This window comes from Coccinella septempunctata, chromosome 1 (assembly GCF_907165205.1).
Source record: "Coccinella septempunctata chromosome 1, icCocSept1.1, whole genome shotgun sequence".
Taxonomy (NCBI): Eukaryota; Metazoa; Arthropoda; class Insecta; order Coleoptera; family Coccinellidae; genus Coccinella; species Coccinella septempunctata.
The window spans coordinates 13,369,300-13,389,331 of NC_058189.1; the positions used below are offsets into that span (position 1 = coordinate 13,369,300).

The following is a 20,032-nucleotide window of genomic DNA, read 5'->3' on the forward strand; positions in this document are numbered from 1 at the left end:
ATTGACTTTCGAAGATCAAGGTCATGGTCGAAACCATAGTCACCATCTGATAGTCAGAGAAAAATCCTGCAACTTTTGTTTGAAAAATATTTCTCTAAAATGCTCGTTAGCCAAGTTATCTCAACAATTCCGATACTTTTGTGATCACCTGTATATTTTAAAAATTGAGTTTTTAGAAAGAAGCAACCTTTTTGATGGGTGAACTTTCTCATGTTAAAAAAATTTTTCGAAATTGATGCATGACCCGTGGGTTTCTACATTTTCTCATTTTACAGTCTAACGGCACTCCACTGACCTGAAGATTTGTCTTCAAACGTTAACGAGGATGCTGACTCTGGATACGAGCTTGGTTAATGTGGATATCTTTTTCAGTTATATTTGTTGAGATCAAAATATGCATAATGTTCAAGAAATTTTTATTGAGCTTCACTTCACAGTGTTATGAATAAAAATATGTACTTACAATACAATATCTACAATATTTACAAACAGGGAGGATCATTCAGTTTTTCGCCATTCAATAATTGTGATAACAAATTTCCAATATAAATAGTAATCACTATTTCGTACAGAGCATAGCAAATAATTACAGAATGGCTTTATCACATCATTTAACACATTCCAATTACAACAGTAGGTATATTAAACTCATATCTATATAAATCATCACATTTTTTGTTTTCACTGTGGTTTTCAGTACATGAGCTTCATATTTTTTCAATTGAATTTTTCCTTGCACGACCTCATCAAATATCAGTTCAGGAAGTTATGAATATCCTTAATTAACAACCTATATTTAGGTACTTAATTTAACTAGACTAATATCACAGATTTTTTTATTACATATTGTACTACATTATGATATAGATTTTGTTCGATAATTCCGGTTTCATATACATCTATGGGAAAAGGTATCATTCAGTTTAATAATTTGTGGGGTAACAAAATGAAATTCCTTTCCACATTTACTTTGGCCCGAGCTGCTATAGTTATTAAAATTTATCTTAACAAATTATCGAACAAAATCGCTAGTTTTACCGTCGAAAGGGCGATTCACATCAAATGGAGCACATCGATAGATAAGAGTGAAAAGTAAGATCTCTGGGTAAAACAAAAATAATCGGCAATTGGTAGAACTTGTTCAGTATTCCACGAAAACTGATCCGTTGTATCCAGAAGGTTTGAACCCTCGAATTCCCTAGATGATACAATCTATGAAAGTTCACAGTGATCTCCATAATAAGTACAATAATAAATTAAATTAATTCAGATGCATAACACCCGGTGATAATTAAATCAACACATGCTATGTCACGATCTAAATCGAACTAACAAACTATCATCCCGAAGTAATACCATTTCGTCGAGAAGAAAAGACCATCCGCTAGTGACGTCGAATAAACGAGCCGCCAATTAATTTCAGTTTCGTCGAGCAAGGAGTTGTGTTTCACTGACGAGGTCAAATGAGAACGAAACTATTGTCAGCATATAATCTTTGTCGACGAAATGGATTTTTTAATAAACTTTGATTTAGATCGTAACATAACATGTGTTGATTTAATTATTGCCGGGTGTAATGCATTTGAATTAGTTTCTTTTATTATTCACCTTCCTTACTATTGAAGGCGTTAACGATTTATGATAATATGTGCAATATACCCGGATGATCTAGACACCCAAGAAGATATACCATAGACAGGATGCGAATTTGGAGGTTGGTAAGTTTTCGAACTAAGTCATAATAAGAATTATTTGCCCCCCAGCTACGTCACACAAGCTAGGTTGCCTTGGTTACGCTAGTGCGATGTAACTGCCGTTCAAATCCCGGTAGTCCTATTTCGCTTACTTTCTATGATAGACATAGAAGTTTCGGAGGTATTCACTAGCGTATTCTATATACATATTTATTTATGAACATTTAATATCACTTTGCTCGCATCCGTTATCTCAGCGTATGCTAATGTACGTAAAAATGTCACAATAATTTCCAAATAATCTATAATTAATCCATGAGATGAGAATGACCCATGTCATTCATAATATGTATCAATTTTGTTCAATTGCTCTACAGTGAATTCAATACCATTCAATACTGGTCACCCCTACTCCGATATGCTCCTACCTTTCTTAATCGTTTTCTAGTGTTCATCAAGATATATGTACATAACAAATTACCAACGACATTGTCAACATCACAACAGGAATCTGAAAGAATCTGTTACCCTCATTACTAATTTCTAAATCGTCATACAAAATATCCCTTAGCTCTTGAGAGTAGGCTGTCACATCTCCGCATTTCATCAGGGGAGGCTGAAAAGCCGTTGGTCTTTCTTTCATCAAGCTTGGCAAGTTATCACTATCTGATTGTCCAAGGAACAGAATCAGCGAACCTCTAAAATCCATCTCGATTTTCACGATGTCTTGAAGAACAGAAGGAAGAACTATACCAAGTTGGAGGCATCCTTTAGTTGAGCTCAATTCTTTCGGTACGTTAACTACCCATTCATCTAGGCCACACGTGTCTGTAAGATGCATGTCCGTTATCATTCTCTGGTCCATAACTGTAAGACTAGCTCTTTCTATATTGAAATCAATGTCGTAAGATCCTTCGATAACTTTGCTTTCTCCTACAGTATTCATATAACCAGCAGCTGTGACAGAAAACCTAATAACAGTGCAGAAAGGGTCGGAGTAAAACTTATGTTCACCAATCCATGTTGAATCTTCCGAATAAAAGTAGAACAGACGTTTGAGGTAGAGGCCCATGTTTCTTATCTCACATCTCACGGAGGTCCATTCTCCCCATATGTAAGGGGGGAGATTCAATTTAACCAATAGATGAGGTGGGATTTTGGCATTGGTGAAGACATTAGACATCATGGTGTTCGTGTTCTTGATCAAGTAAGGGTGTTTGTTAACGGTAACTATTTCGTTATCAGAATATTTCAATAGAGGTACTTGGAAACTCGTTGGATTGTAGACCTCCCTCAGATGGGGATTGCTATGAATATCTCCCAGAAGCAACTCCATCTTCATTTCTTTCAATTTCTTGATTCGACTAGCTGAAAGAGGCCTCAGCTGAATTTTGATGAGTTTGATCTCATTGAAGGCCCATTTCAAAGAACCAAGGCAGGATATGTGGCCAGATGCATGAAGGACGTTCCTCTGGCTGTTCACAGAGTGGAAATTGTGAACTGTGGATAAGTATGCCGGTAATTTTCTTCTCACCGTGTTTTTATTTTCGTACACCAGGTGTTCCTCATAGCGTCTCCAAGTCTTCCAATACTGACCTGTGAAAAAATTACGAATTTCTTTATCCAACCATAAACAAAGACAAAACAAAAAATTTTGTGTATTCGATGAAGATGGTATTGAAGCAGAGCCAAACTCATTAATCATATTTACTAAAAATAAATAAGGCTGAGACTATCATGCAGCATGCAATCTTCATATTCATAATTTCTTGAATTAAGAACTGACCTGGACATTTTGCGGCTACAAATCGATCCAATTCTTTGGCAGCATTGACATCTTGAGGAATAACGGTAATATTCCGAAGTTTCGGGTAACCAGTGCTAGCTCCAGGTTGTATCAAAGAATTCCTCAGCGACAGGCGTCCGGTTGCGGTTAACGTAAGTTTCGGAGAAGAACAGCTTTCATCCCAATAATGATGCTGGATGAGGGTGAAATTTCCCTTGTCGCCAAATTGGTAATATCGAATTACATATTCCGGACCTGGACGTGTTTCACATCTGGAAAAAAATAAGTTAATTCGTAAAATAGAAGGATCGAAACGAATATTACATTACGTGAATATAATATGTACCTATATACAGAGTGAGTGAAAAGTTGAACTCAAAATTAATATTCGGTGTATACTATTTACCATATTCTAGACTACTAGACACTCAAAGCGGTCGATTTTTATTTCAAATTATGCTACTTTTTATGTATAATTGACGAGTCAAGCATGCACCCTCTACAAGGAGTGGAGGGTTGATAAGTTTTTTTAATGGACCTAACTTTTTATGCCAGAACCACAAATGGCTAGATCTTTTGTTGCTGAGTATGATTCGGTCATTGATGGATATTTTATCAATCCTTTATGATTATAGGGATGAAGTGGTGTAGCTTATTGAATTCGGATATTTAGTTTTCTTAAGTGTTGAGGTCGGTCACATACACTGTAGGACTGATTAATGTTTTTGAATTGTTATCGAAAATATGCCTTATAGATGAATTATCCGAAATAAAAATCTCAATTACAAAAAAAAAGAAAAGATAATGTATTCGATAAGACTTCAAAAACATCAATTACTTCTTCAGTGTATGTGATTCACCGATATACAGGGTTCTTATACCATTTTATCCAATTCGACCCTGATAAAAAGATGCAGGTTTTAGTTTTCATAATCATAATGAACTGTGCCACCCCTGGAAAAACCAAATTCCCCTCACTAATCAAGCTAAATCTGTGACACTACACATCTGTGGATCTTTTAAACAGAGTTGCATTCAGGAAAAACAAAATTCCCCTCACTAAACAAGCTAAATCTGTGACACTACACATCTGTGGATCTTTTAAACAGAGTTGCATTCAGCCAAAGTACCCGGAAAGTAACAGATATTTTTTATCAAATTACTCGAAAACAGCGCATTATACGAGAAAATATAAGGACTACTTTTATTTTGGAAAACTTTCAAATATTCATTGGATAGCGTCCAACTTAGTTACAAGAGTTGGGTTCTTTGAATTTTTGATATTTTTATGGTACGTAATGGTCATAATGAGAAAACTGGAAGACCTGGGTGATATCTTGTGTTCGAAAATGATTCATCAAATGAATGATAAACCATGTTCCGAGATTCATTTAATTCAATAAATCCGTTTTTTAGATCTAAAAATAACATTTTTTATGCTTTTTTAACAGCCTGTATCTTTTAAACCGAGTCGATTCGGAAAAAAATGGTAAAGGAAAAAAGTGTTTCTTTTGACCTCAAGAATCTTCTATTGAAATATTCTTACGAGTCAAAGACACCCTGTATAATCTCAACAGGAAAAAAAATCACAAAAATACTTGTTTGACACAAGCTACTTATGACTACTTTTCACACTAAGTGAAGTCCATGCTTAATCAAAATAAATAAGAAAGTAGGGAACATTATTGGTACGATCATTTTAGCAGCTGTTCCAATCTACAAATACTCCTTAACTTCTGAACTATAAGATTCCACTGATGTTAAATAAACAGGGAAAATAATTATGAATGGAATGAAAGCTCCTTGCTTAAAAATTTAGGAGGGTGGCTTGTAAAGCTAATGGATGAATTCGGAGAAGTGAAATCTATCCGAACAAAAATGTACAAAAAATTAAATAAATCAATTTTGTCGTCAGATATAAAGGGTGGTACACTCGTCTTGTACCTAATAGATACCTTAATTTATAGGATATACCCCGTATACTATAACTGAACCGACTGTTCTAGACAAACTTTTCTCGAGATTGGAGATAGGTATATAAAAAAGGTTTCAACATTCTTATGTAAATCTGGAATGGTCGTTTGGGGACCAACATGATTGCAGATCGAACCGGCGATGTCTACATTTATTTTCGTTTTTTGCGATTTGAATTGTTAAAACATCGAGCACTGTCCTCCGCCTCATCTGAAATTCGGATGGAAGTGCATATTATCAGTCGATCGAATGCGTTTATATTTCGGGATTATTGTATTTAAATAAGCCTTATTGTAGGTAAATCTTATCTATATATCTATGAAATCATTCGCACTCCTATTTCAGCATTTTTTGAATATATCTAAAATATTTTTTAGGTTTTTAATGCTATGACAATGCGACGAATCAACATGGTACGATTCAAAATCGAAAAAAAGCACTATTTTCCATAATAATCTAAAGGCGGAAAAGGCTTCGTTTCTAATTCATGGGGCGTTGAGGTTTAACTGAAAAACCAATTAATAAAACTGCAGATACTTAAAAATTTGTGCTTTTTTGACGCGCAGCATTATTGTTCAATCAGTGAGACAATCACAGCAAGTTTCATAAAACATTTATTGCCTGATCAACGATTTGACAGTCACTCGATTTCAAAAACGAAATCACTAAATTTTTTCCATTCCTACATTATATTGAAGAAGTAGCAATTGAGAATCATTGAATGGACGTGTATAGATCATAATTCGATGCGAGAATGGTATTCCGAACTCTCAAGAATGAATTATTGATTGAAAACAAATTAACGTTTATCCGTCAATCAAGCGTTGATTCCCCTATCGAGCTTTATGAAATCGAGGCCTAACCTAACCTAAAGTCCCTTTAATTTTAAAGCTTTCTTTAACCCTACTAACGGCCGGTTTCATAATCAAACCTTAAGTCGCTTTAATTTTAAAGCATCCTTTAACCCTACTAAAAATGACAGTAAAGGAATAAGTTTTAAGCTTAAAGTGACGTTAAATTCGATTATGAAACTGGACGTAATAGCCGGTTTCATAATCAAACCTAAAGTCGCTTTAATTTTAAAGCTTCCTTTAACCCTACTAAAAATGACACTAAAGGAAGCTTTAAGCTTAAAGTGACTTTTAATTTGATTATGAAACTGGACGTTAAAATGATCCTAAAGGAAGCTTTAAGCTTAAAGTGATTATGATTATGAAACTGGACGTAACGGCCGGTTTCATAATCAAACCTAAAGTCGCTTTAATTTTAAAGCTTCCTTTAACCCTACTAAAAATGACAGTAAAGGAAGCTTTAAGCTTAAAGTGACGTTAAATTCGATTATGAAGCTGGACGTTAGTCTATTTAAAGAGACTTCAATTGATTATGATCATAATAAATTTTGAAGTCCTTTAATTTTAACCCCTTCTTTAGTTTCAAAACTGGCAGTTAGTTTTTATTCATATGTCTATATGCCATAGACACTATTTATTATGAATCACGACTACTAAAATAAATTTATAAATGACTTTGTCTAGCGCTTCTCGTTATTTTAGTCTCGATATTATAAATAATGACTGATATTGAATAATAACTCTGTTCCATTTATACCAAACAAATGATCTCACAATTCTTGATAAGATAAGGATATCCAAATTAGGAGCCTCATAAGAAAATTTTGAATTCATAATTTATAGTTGGGGTGCCCACGATGCTATATCGAGATTTACTCGAGTGTCGTGGAGATCTGGATTTTGAAAATTAAAAAGGAAAAAGGTGCCATGATGTATGCACTTTCGAGGATTGGGAAAGCGGAAAGCGCAAGTTCTCAAAGATGTAAAAAAATCGTTCGGTGTACATAATCGAGCGTGTCAGATTAAGATAGGAGCTACGTGTCTCTGATAATAAATTCATGTTAATCTGATAGTTTGCGTGGTGGGGCATGGTAAAAAAATGTTTTCGAGCGTGTCAGATTTTCAGAGGACATGTTAATTGGACCCAAAGGAAGCTACTGTTCAAGAGACTGACAATTCGGACGTGACGCAAGGTCATAGCGGCCCTTTGAAAATGCAAAAAAGAACCTTTACATCCTCAAGCGTGTCTGATTTTCATAGAGATGGTTAATCTCGGTGTTGCAGACGTGTTCACCATCATTAAGCTGATACTTATCATGAGGGTTTTCTTTGTCTGACAGTTTGAAAATGATAACAATGCATTTTTTAAATATCTCTCTTCCTGTACCTCTAATTGTTTTTGTATTCATCTTGAAAGTTGTAGATGAAAAAATTCTATACAACTTTTGTCTAAAACAATTTTACATACCCTTAACCGTTTTCGAGCTCAGTGATTAATTCGAGGAGCTTAGCCATACATGCGAGGGTAAGGTCAATGTAGAATCCCAGACTAAGTGCTCATTCACAATGAACGTAAGTCGTTATTCGAACGCAATTGTCAGATATGTATATGGAGGACATTGTAGAGTACACCTATTTTTACGAAAAATCAGTCGAGTATACAGGGTGTACCAAGTTCGAGGGAGAACTGGACCTATTTGAGATCTGAAAATTGAGATTATAATATTGTTCGACATTATCTACTGAGCTAAAATATTCTTGAAATGTGAGCACTTTCAGTTATACAGGGAATGGAAATAAATTTTTCAAAAATTTTTTTTTCTATTTTTTCGTTTCTAATATGATAGAGTATTCAATTTCGAATATATTTCTGTTCAAATCATATCAGAAAAGAAAAAGAAAAATTTACTTTCATTCCCTGTATGACTGAAAGTGCTTAGGCTTCAAGAATATTTTAGCCCCGATTTTAGCTCAGTACATAATGTCGAACAATATCATAATCCAAATTTTCAATTTCAAATAGGTCCAGTTTTCCAGAAACGTCTAACAGGCCCTCGAACTTGGTACACTTTGTATATTATATATAGGGGAATTTTCCTGGAAAACCGCATAAAAAGGAAAAAAGACAAAGTATATGAAACATACACGGGCTACTCGGGCATGTCAGACTGAGTCATGAATCATCATTTGTGCGGGCCGAGCAAGTGGGAGTGCACAGTTTTTTTGTATTTCCAAGGAGATGATTCAAGAAGAACGAAAAAATATATTCTTCAAGTTTTCACGAGACGAAGCAACAGAAAAACGTTAATAAAAGTCACAAAAATAAATTTTTGAAATATACCCACAGATTATCTATGTGAATCAATTTTTTCTTTGCTTATTTCATTGCTCTAAAAATTTCGTCTGAATAAGTTTTCTATACGTTTAACCGTTTTTCAGATAAAGAGCTATACAAAGCGAAAGATCAATCGCTTATCTCAGCCCATACTTCGTATATTTTAAGCATGGTTTAGTGCCTCTCTTTTCTTTTCATTCTTTCTCTCCCTCATAAATATAATCTGACAGTTTCCATAAAAGCTGAAGCATCAAAAACGTGGATTGAGTTCACAAAGTTTCATTTAAATCTTTCTCTTTATGGTCATGCATCAAATTGTTTTGCATTCATTACAGAAGTTGTATAGGTATATCTAATAAAGCTCTCTATAAAATTTGCTTGAATACATTTTTCTCTTTGTATTTTCGAAATACTGAAAGATTTGACTAAAGATGGGGATTCGCCATCGAATATTGTCCTCATCCATGTATGGATGAACGCCTCGAACTCATCCTCTATTTTAAAAACGGTTCAAAGTATTAAACGATGCTTTAGACACAATAGCTTGGTCAAGATTGATAAACTCATGTTAAACTTTACAGAATTTCTCAATTTTTAATTTTAACCAACAAATTTTCGATACAACGAACATTTTCAGGTCATTCGAAAATAATATGTATTCATATAAAGGAGAACTCCAATGAAACTCTGAAAAAACTGAAGTTTATTTCCAATAAACGCTATTCACCTCACTGAACCTATTTCTCCTAAGCTCCTTGCGAGACGGGATATGTCTGTCTTATATTTAGATACAATCTGGAAAAGTATTTAGAAGTGGAGAGAGTTGGAAATCTCATGTAATTAGTAAAAGTATGGTTACTGCAGGAATCATACAAATCATACACGAATTTAAAACAATAAATGTCAATTATCGAAATTTCGTAGACGTGTACGTCATATTTTGATAGTCACTTAATTCTGGAACGGTCTAGCTAATGGATAGGTACATGTATCGCCATGTGATTTCAATATCCCTTATTTTAGTTTTCCTGCATATTTTCATAACTTTCGTTTTCTAAAAGAAGAATGATTTTTTATATTTTCAGTATATGGACTAAACACAATAACAATAAAAACAATATATACTATCCATCCGTACCAAATAATTATCAGTTGGGCCCATCATCCATTATTGATGGGACACCTGCGGAAACCAGAGTCAAAATTGACAAGAAGAATCTTAAACCTAATGGATTTGCAACATCCACGCCCACCCACGTTTAGTTTAGGTAAGGTTAACTCAGATAACAAAAGCATTAGTTAGCTAGTCCCTTCAGGCATTTATCAGATTGCCCATTTTCTATCACAAATCTGTAAATATTATTTTCATTTAAATCTAAATTTTCAATTATAATTTTTGTAATTCAATTTCTTTTTTCTTGTACTCGTCTTTTTACGTGGGATCCATCTACCAATGAGGAGTCACTTTCAATCTTCGTTTCTCTGACAGGGTTTTTGCCTCCTGTGGTTCATTCCAATTGATCTTCCGTTGTCTTGACTGTTTTGACCCAAGTGAATTCTTGTATGTTTTGACAAGGATTTATGAGATTCTACTCGGTATCATGTTGTTATGTTAAAAAGCTATCAGAATAAGACAGTGGAGATCTTGCACAGTTTATCTCTGTAGTCTACTCACACTACTGTCAGATCACATTTTCGAGATAAAATTCTTTATACACCATAGTTCAGATTTCCGGTTAAAAATTCACAAAAATAAAATTTCCCTGAATAATTCATGAAAATGTATTGTTTTAGGAAATTCGATTGAAACTTTTCCCATATGAATCAAATTTAGTTTTTTTTTTTAATTTTAGTGGAGTTCGCAGAAAATACATGTCTACTTAGAAAGGTCTGAATGACTGAGTTAAGCTTATAGGTTCGTTATAATCTTATTATCAAAACAAAACGCTCGGAGGCATATAAATGTTAAGCTATAATATAATTTTGACTTATTTCTGAAAAATGTATTATTTTCATCATAGAAAACACTTTTTCAATACACCAGTCCGAAAGAAAATGGTGTATTTGCCCATGCGAATCTGAGTAGATTCGAGAGAATTTACTTCTTCATTGATCCATTTAGAGGATATGATCAAGTATTGCGATCATTATATGATGTTCTGAAACTTTTTAGGGATTTCGACCTTCATGATTCCATAAAAAATATTAAAACATACAAGCAGCATACGACGGTTTTTGGAATAATCAATCTAGGGTTGAACATAGTCATAATATGTATAATAATGAACTCACCCCTCGGAAATCCAAGTTCCAGCTAGTAATTCCAAATTAGTATCCACAACAGTTTGTTTATCTTCCAAAGTAGACAAAGCAACTAATTCCTCGCATCTTGAAGTCAAAACAGTCTCAAAAGCTGAAAAAGAAATATAAATCTATAATTCAAACCATGGCATGTACCTACTAAGCAATATGCCACGCTACTTGAAAATATGTTGAAAAACATTCATGTCGGCTTCTTTTGAAGACAAACTGGCCCGAAAAGGGTTGGTTCTGAATAAATCAAATCTTCCCAATAGTTACTCGAGAAATGTCATAATATATCTATTTTCATGAAAGGTTCGGCATTAGTGTGGAAACTATCACATATCTCAAATATCAATAAATAAAAAGAGAAGATAGGTCTTCAAACCTTTGATATGTGATTTCACATCCAGCAATATTTACGGTCAGAACAAATTCTTGGAAGCAAACAGTTAGCTACAAAACCCAAACGAAAATTTCTCAAAACTTACACCTAGAGGATTACGAAAATCCGCGTTATGTAGTATCTAGGAATTCTAGATTCTGATTTGCAAGTTGTTTTTCAAATTTGAATGGAAATTAAAACCACCCTTATCTCCTAAACGAAATCACCGATTCATCCGATCTTTGGAATGAAGATGATAGCTTTCAGGAGGTTCCAGAAAACTGCAATCAAATAACATTCAATTTGCTGGACCGTTTCACATAAATTTGGATAGTTCATAAAAAGTTCGAGAAATCACCCTGTATGTACAATGAATTTCATGATTTCTTCGATAGCTACGTAAACTGTAAGATTCATTTATTCAATTCGCCAAATAATATTGCATGGCACTATCCAGGTTGCTGAGAACTGAGTTTTTTTCTTGATAGTGACAATAATTTTTTCTCTCGTGTCGATATTCAACACCCATTCATCTCATAACGGAGTGAATTTTGAATCTTTATGAATTCAATCAATTGAATATACGTCATTGAATGTTAATTTCAGTTTTCATTTGATCGAATACATCAGTTTTCTGAAGCGTAACTCAAGGATGGGTCTAACAAGTATTTCTCTTTAAGTCATTTTATTAGCAAAAATAAAATATAAAGTGATGAATAAGAAATAAATGAAATAAAACAAAAACTCTCTCCTTGTCTATTCGAAATGAAGGCCTTTCAATTCAATATAAAAGAGCTGAGAAATGTATGCAAATGGAATGAGAATTGATTGCAGTTTCCTGGAACCTAATGGAAGCTATAATTTTGAAAAACACCCTGTAGATCAGGTAACCTGAGGACAGTGCGATTTTTTTCAAAGGATGTACTGACGAACGTGCCAAAAAAGACATCAAAATAAACACATGGTGGAAGCTTAAAATAAACCCTCACTACATTAAAGGCAGATATGTAGATATTGCATTCAAATACGCAATTACCTATTATTCAGGAGCTATCCCAAAATTTGTGCGAAAATATGTAAAAATGTCGAAAAATTCTGCTCATAATTAAAAAAACGTTACCTATTGGAGTTTCAGATCTATTTTATTGTCAAGCCTCAAAGAATAAATCGATGTAAGAATATTCTAAAAGAAATGTTAGGTATAAATTACCGAAGTAGGTACTAGCGAAGTACACTATTTTTCCAGAAATTTTCATATCCCCTGGTATTGTAATGGAACGATTTCATTTCCAAAATATGAATAACCCTCTCAGCTTCCAAAATTATTCCTTGAAATATTCTTGAATGATGTCAAAGATACCCATATGCTTTCACACTTTGTTGAATGATAAGTACTAAGTCCAAAGTTCAATAATATCCGACAATTTTCTCAGTTGACGACATCATTCAGCCATAAATAAAAATAGTGCATTTGAAAATTATCTAGGACGGAATAATGCCAATCTGTATTCTGTTGCCATATTTGATGTCTCACAAAGAAAAGAAACCTATAATACGCCTTCCAAGTATTTTTTATCTTTCTGGCTGACGTCAGTTCAATTTCGACACTTCATAAATCATTTGTTAAGAATTGGGTAGGTATACCAAAAAAATTTTGTCAAAAAATACTTAGGATGATTTTATTTTTTACAGCTCGAAGAGCCTTTCGTATTGTTGCGTCACTCAACCCGCATTTACTATTTAAAAACATATAGAAAATGGAATTCCCATCAAAAAATTTAAGTTGAAGGGTCCTATAAGAATTTCCGCAAAAATTAGTTGCGACTGTGACTAGTTGGATATTTAGTTTGAATTTGAAACAGAAGAATTCATCTCCCAGGAGTGTCATCGGATATTATCTTCTGAAAAATCTCTTAAACCTCTAGTTGAAAGAATTTCAGTCTCATTAATTCTATTTATTCACCGACTACGATATTCAAGGTACGCTAATGAACGTAAAATGGAAAAGATCTAGTGTTTACTGACAGCGCAGGCCAAGGGTAATTATCACGGAAGCTAAGCCATCAGTCAACACAGACAGTTAGGTTACGAAACAAAATAAACGGAGGAACTGTTAACAGAAAACAGAAACCGTACAGTGTTTGTGTATTTTTGTGTCGAAGTTTTAAACAGATTGCCTGGTCCTGTCATAACACAATATGGATCGGATTCTCGGAAGCTTCAACATATATAAACTGACGAAGAGACAGGTTCAAGCTTATTAGTGTCTCCGAAAATGGTCCAGAATTAATCTGAAGGCATTTTCAACGAATTGGAAAATACTAAGAATCCAATCAAAAGGAATTTTCTCTGTAAAATATAAAAACGCTTCAAATCACACATTCGTTTATACAGGGTTGGGATAAAGTTTGGCACCAAATTAATATCTTTAATACAAAACGGGCGATATTTGTCAGGAAAAGCACTTCGAACATTTAAAATGATTTTTTTTAAAATTATTTTCAATAAATTTTTTCTACTAGTAAAAGCCCTGTATTTCTTTTTTTTATAGATTTTCATAAAAAATACGCCATGAAAAGCAGAAAGAGTTATCTAATACAAAGTATTTCGTTTTATTTCTCACTATTGATACAAATAACAACGATTTATTTATTTGAATGGATTTTTTCTCAAATGTACAAAAAGACTGAATTTCTTCTTTTTACAGATAATTTTCACATGGAACCCGATATGGACAGATCCGAAACAAGGTGCACTTTCAGAATCTGCAGAAATATACAGGGTGTTCCATTTAAATGAAAAAAAAGTTTTGTCATTTCCGGTTAAACCGGAAGTATCTCATTAATGAAAATATGCTGATCAGTTGCATTGTGGTCCATTACACTCAGCTGCCAAATTTCAAAAATATCGCCCGTTTTGTTTTGAAGATATTAATTTGGTGCCAAACTTTATCCCAACCCTGTATACTATTTGGACTATTTTTCTCACAAAGAACTTCAGATTGCATAAATACTTTACTTAATTAGTCAATAATTTGATTTTGTCGAACATGTTTGAACATCGAATCAAAATACTCGAAAATATGAAGAATACTTTTATTTTACAAAACGCTCAAATATTCATTAAATAGCGTCCAACGTAGTTGGGTTCTTTGAATTTTTGGTATTTTCATGGTACGTATTGGGTATAATGAGAAAACTGGAAGACGTGGGTGATATCTTGTGTTCGAAAAAAATTTATCAAATAAATGAAAAACTATATTCCGAAATTCATTACATTCGATGAAACCATTTGTGAGATAGAACTAAAAATTACATTTTTATGGTTTTTCAACAGCCTACATATATCTTTTAAGCCGATACGGAAAAACGATAAAGCAATAAGGTGGTTTATTTTGAGCTAGATAATCTAGAGTTGAAATATTTGTACGAGTTAAAGATTCATCCTGTATAATTATATCTGTGGCTTGTTCATGTTCCATAACAACCTCTATGAATAGAATTGAAAATATGGACTCTGATGTCAACTTCAAAATATCCTTATAAATACTTGTGTTTCACAACAAAGTGTCAGAAAATTAACACAGATACGATTTCGAACGAAGTTTTTCTGGAATAATTTATAAATGATGTGGCCAAATTATTGAGAGAACATACTGTCTTCATTTGAAAAAGTCGGCTTATTGCCTTTTCCATAAATCCATATTTGACAGTCCTATTCGAATCCCCTGTATATAAGATTTCACTGGTACCCTGATAATCCATTTTCTGTTCGGTCAACGACTTCAAAACATATCTGAAGTTATGCATTACTAATCAGTGATTTTTTTCAGGAAACTGTGAATGCTTCCTAAAAGTACCTTCCTTTTAATGAATGCAAAATAATAAATAGTTTGTTACTTGAGAAATGTCCATTTTGAGGTGTTCAATAAATGAAGCATATGAGTGAGGATAAGACTTTTACTCTACCCTACATAAGTAGTTTGATATCAATCGCAGATTCAAGATTGAAATCGATTAGTTTCTATGTTTCAAAACAATTTCAAACTGATTCTTAATCTCCAGTCTACACCTGGAACGTATTCGTTCACGACATTCGAATCAAAAGAAACGTTTTGAATAAAAAGCATTCACTGCCCAAATATCGTCAATCTGCACCACCCACAACCCTCATAAGTCATTCTTGAGCACCCTCCATCTAGAGGGATTCCAGTTCTCAAGTACCAGTTTATTCATGGTGAAATTGAATACCCCGAAGTCAACAGTCGAAAAATCCAAGTCCTTTGACTCATGGCTTCTGTTTCTCGTCAAATTCAGTCGTTATTTAGACCGAGAAAAACTGACTGGTATTTCCTATATTATTTCGTCCTTTAAATTTATGCTAATTGGATATTTATTGATTAATGACTGAATAATCATAAAATGAAACAGGCAAATACCTATTATTGATATTCACAACGTTTGTATAGAGTGAACTATCGAAGTGAATTTGAATTTTTATTCGTCAAGCCAATCTACTTCGAATAACTTTGTCGCAGTGATATGATATCTAATCATATTTCAGGTTCATTTTTGAGAATACAGTCCTGTTTTCAATTATTCAGTTATAATGTCACCAGCCGAGATTTTGAATAATGAAAGCCCTCTTTTCAATTAATTATCATTCTGAATCATCAACAAACACCAAGTGCTCAAGAACGCTTGAATTTGATTGACTAAGGCCCAGTTGTAGGAAAGTCCATTAAGATTTGATGTCCTATCAAAATTTAAAACTGTCATTTGTGAAGGGGAAAATGGAGGATTAAGAATTTAATGAAGTATTAAATTTTAATGGACTTTCCTGCAACTGGACGAAAATGTGTTTTTTTTTAAATTCTGAAAACAAAAGTTTCTCAACTGGTCCAGAATATAGATTTTCTCATTTCAAATGGCACGCTCAGTGTATCTTCGCATCAGATAGCTGATTTTGATAGCCATTTCAACAATCAATTATCACCTTGGGCAAAAACTTAACGGTTTATGAGTGATTGATATTCTCATGAAGATAATGGTGAAAATGGAAAGTCTCACTTCTTCCAATATTTCTGCTGAGAAGGTCTTGTTTGAATTTTGAAAGAATCTAAAATGTACAGGGTGTTTTCAAAAAGAGCATCAAGTTGGACAAATCGAATTAATAAAAATTCAAGATTTTCGAAGTACTATATTTTTCATTGTGCAGTCGATTCTACCTAAAAAAAGAAAGAGGTTTACCTATATAAACTATTTACCTGAAATAAAAAGAGTTACCTATCAAAGAAGCACTTGAAGTAACAGAAATGAGCCATTTCGACCTACTCGGTTATTCTGCCACAGCAATTGTATTATCTGATGAGTAATTGATATTGAAATGATATCAAATTTTAGTATCTCTCTATATGTTACGAAAATCACAGAATAAACAAGCACTTCCAAATGGCTCTTTCTCCTTGTTTCAAGTTTTTCTTCGATAACTCTGAGAATTTCCTTTTTAGGTATTAGGATTTATTTGAATGACCCTCACGCTTTACCTATGTACAACCGACTAAAACAATAAAAAATATAGGCTGTAATTTGAAAATCTTGATTTTTGACATTCAGTCAATGGTATCGACGAATTCGATTTGTCCAATTTGATGATCTTTCCATAACACCTTGTATATATTCTGCCCAAACAGCAAACAGTGTTATAATACTACATAACAGAAACATTAATTTGAAATGGTAACGATGTTCTTGAAAAAACCTTCTCCTCCAGTTTTTACCATTTTTTTCATTGTCGAGTTTTCAGCGAAGGTGTGGTTTATTGTTTAAATTGGCACCAAATCAGCTATCTAACGACGCAAAGATTTAGTGGGTGTATCATTGTAAATGAGAGAGTATAGTAGGCTGTTTTCGAAATAAATGGAAGTTGCAGAGGTCTGAAAATATTTTAGGGAGATAGTTTCTCATCAAAAACCCCAACAAGCAAATTTGCAGCACAAAATTATGATTAGTTTTTCATATATGTACGCCATAGCTGTGAATCACCCAGTATAGGTGAATAATTTCTTCTGAAGAACACTCTCCCACTCCGGAAAGAAAATTGACGGAACCGAAGAATTTTTTATGCAGTCAATTATTTATGTGACTAGTTGTAGATGTCTTCGAAGTGAAATTATAAAAAATAGCGAAAATTTTTTGAAATAAACAAATTAACATTGCAACACTGGTGTCACATCTCTTATTAATCCATGTTCAGAAAATTGAGAACTATTCTGAATACGGTGAATCATTTTTCGAAAAACATAAGCATAATCCAATGCAGGACTGACATAAAAATGATGTACCTATGCATATATACCCCATTCATTTTTATTTCAGCACTCGGTTGGCCATGAAATAATTTTTTCAATTTTTTGTAACTAGAACGGAGTAAGTAAGGTTGGCACTCATGAAATGTCGTTAATGTCATAACACCGTTTTTACAACTAATATCAATTAATATTACAAATATGCCGAAAGTGATTGTAAAAGAGAGAAGACAGGGTTTCAGGAAGTGCGATTTAAAATTTAGGTTTGCTCATTCAAATAGTAGGTAACCCTGAGATTGTAATATCTACAATATATCAGACGGTAGCGAACATATTCAATGTAACGGCCGGTTTAATAATCAAACCTAAAGTCGGTATAATTTTAAAGCGTCCTTTAACCCTACTAAAAATGACAAAGAAAAGAAAGCTTTAAGCTTAAAGTGACTTCAAATTTGATTATTGACGTAAGTGAATTTATATAATCTCAACGACTTATATTTTAGCTGAATCAGAAAGAATGTGAATGAAGAGGATGACAAAGAATTTCCTTCTATTGGGAGAACCAAAAAAGTGGTGGCATTTGAGAATTTTATTTAAGGGTGAACGAATGCGAAAAGTTACTACACAGGATTTTCGGTGAGTGTCATCGTAGAGTAAGTTGCAGAAGATTAATTTTTCTATTTTTCATTTCACTCGTTCTATACAATGTAAATGTAAAAAAAGTGGTGTTTAGCCAAAGAAGATAACCAACACTCTCCTCAAGTTACTGCATATGCATATTATTGTCAATAATTCAATTTTCTTCCATAGCAAAATATGTACCTATATATATTTTAAAACTGACCTCTTGTATGTTCCATGCCGATAACTAGATTTCGTATGCCTTCAATCAGTTTGTATAAACGTCAATTATGTTCGTCACATATTTTTAACTTCATATTTTTCGAAGTGATTCGACATTGTGATGAAATACATAATTATTGAGTCCTTTACGTAGAACGGACAACATATCACTGAAATAAAACCCAAAAATGTATTGGCAAGCGTCATAACCCCTCATTTTCATACTATATAGATAGAAATGTGCCAAATTTCCATGACCATCCGAGTGCTAAAATAAAAGTGACTGGAGTATATGTATTGCGTTTATTATTGCGGACTTTCCATATAGTCGTATAAATTGAAGGATTTTCAAAGTTGATCAAAAAATTTGATTTGATACCAATATTTTTTTGATAGTTGAAAGTCTCACTACAAATCAGTAAAAAAAGTAAAAGAAATTCTGAAAAATTTTCTGAAATAAAACAAATATAAATACAAAATAAGGGCGCCAAATCAAGAAAAATATTTCGCATAATTCCATTTTTTTTTACAATAGTCAAAGTAAGCTCTCACCTAACACAGTTAGAAAAAAAACCAAAAAACACAAATTGTCACACAACATATCGTATTTGTCAGCGCGGGGGCGTCGCACGTTGCCGTTATATTTTAAATCGTTCTTCAGCAACCAGCCCGTCCGGGTTACTTTGGTCGAATGTTTGTTCTTCAGATCCAGAAGAGAGTCGGTAGTAAAATCTCTGGAAGTTCTCCGAACCTCTTTAACATGTCAAGTCTGCGGGGGTCCCCTGACTTTGACAGCTAGTTGATAAACGATCAGACCCTTTTCAAGTTGTGACATAGGTGGAAGAGAGATGGAGGATCATTGTGAGAGTAAAAAATATTCCCATTTCAATACATTTGTTAGGATCCAACATATTTTACGGTTCAACTTTTCTTTGTTCCCTCTAACCCATGTATGACAACAAGGAATGACTTTTCTGATACCTGTGGTTCTATTAAGAAACCTGAAAATATATTTGGAAGGTGACATAAATTAAAATGTTTAGCTCAAAAACTAGTAGCAGCTCCTAAAGAGCTGCAAATTATGAAACTGGACGTTAGCTTTCAAATTGTTGTCAAATTTGATATTCCTATTTTACGTTATACAGGGTGTGGCGTAATGAATGGACAATATGGAGCCTGCGGGTAGAGGACTCTATGGCATTTCAGAAAATAGCTATTTATGTAACAAGTACATAAATTAGATCTTTATGGACGAGTCCAAAAGTTTATGGCAGAGCGAGCAAAGCGAGCGAGGCCAATAACTTGGGCAAGTCCATAAAGCCTAATTATGTACGAGTTGCATACAAAGCTTTATGTTTGACTGCAATGCAGAAATTTTATTTTCTGAAATGGCTTATTACTGAAAAACATTAAGTGTGCTTTTGATTTTCTTACCTTAGTAACCAGCCACCTTGGCAACCTCAGTAAACATAGTTGTTTACTTCCTTAATTTTGTGACAAACGTCATAATAATCCAAAAAATGGATAGTGCTGGAGAAGAAAGCGTAGAAAATTTA

General features: G+C 33.4%; 1 protein-coding gene across 1 annotated transcript; it reads right to left on the reverse strand.

Annotated features, from left to right (window-relative positions):
- Positions 1-2,085: 2,085 nt before the first annotated feature.
- Positions 2,086-19,534, reverse strand: LOC123315918 (protein APCDD1-like). Its single transcript, XM_044901825.1, has 4 exons — positions 19,029-19,534; positions 10,933-11,053; positions 3,481-3,752; positions 2,086-3,290 (listed from the first exon to the last, which is right to left on the reverse strand). The coding sequence occupies exons 1-4, from the start codon at positions 19,075-19,077 to the stop codon at positions 2,149-2,151; spliced, it is 1,584 nt and encodes a 527-aa protein (XP_044757760.1). The 5' UTR covers positions 19,078-19,534; the 3' UTR covers positions 2,086-2,148.
- Positions 19,535-20,032: the final 498 nt, after the last annotated feature.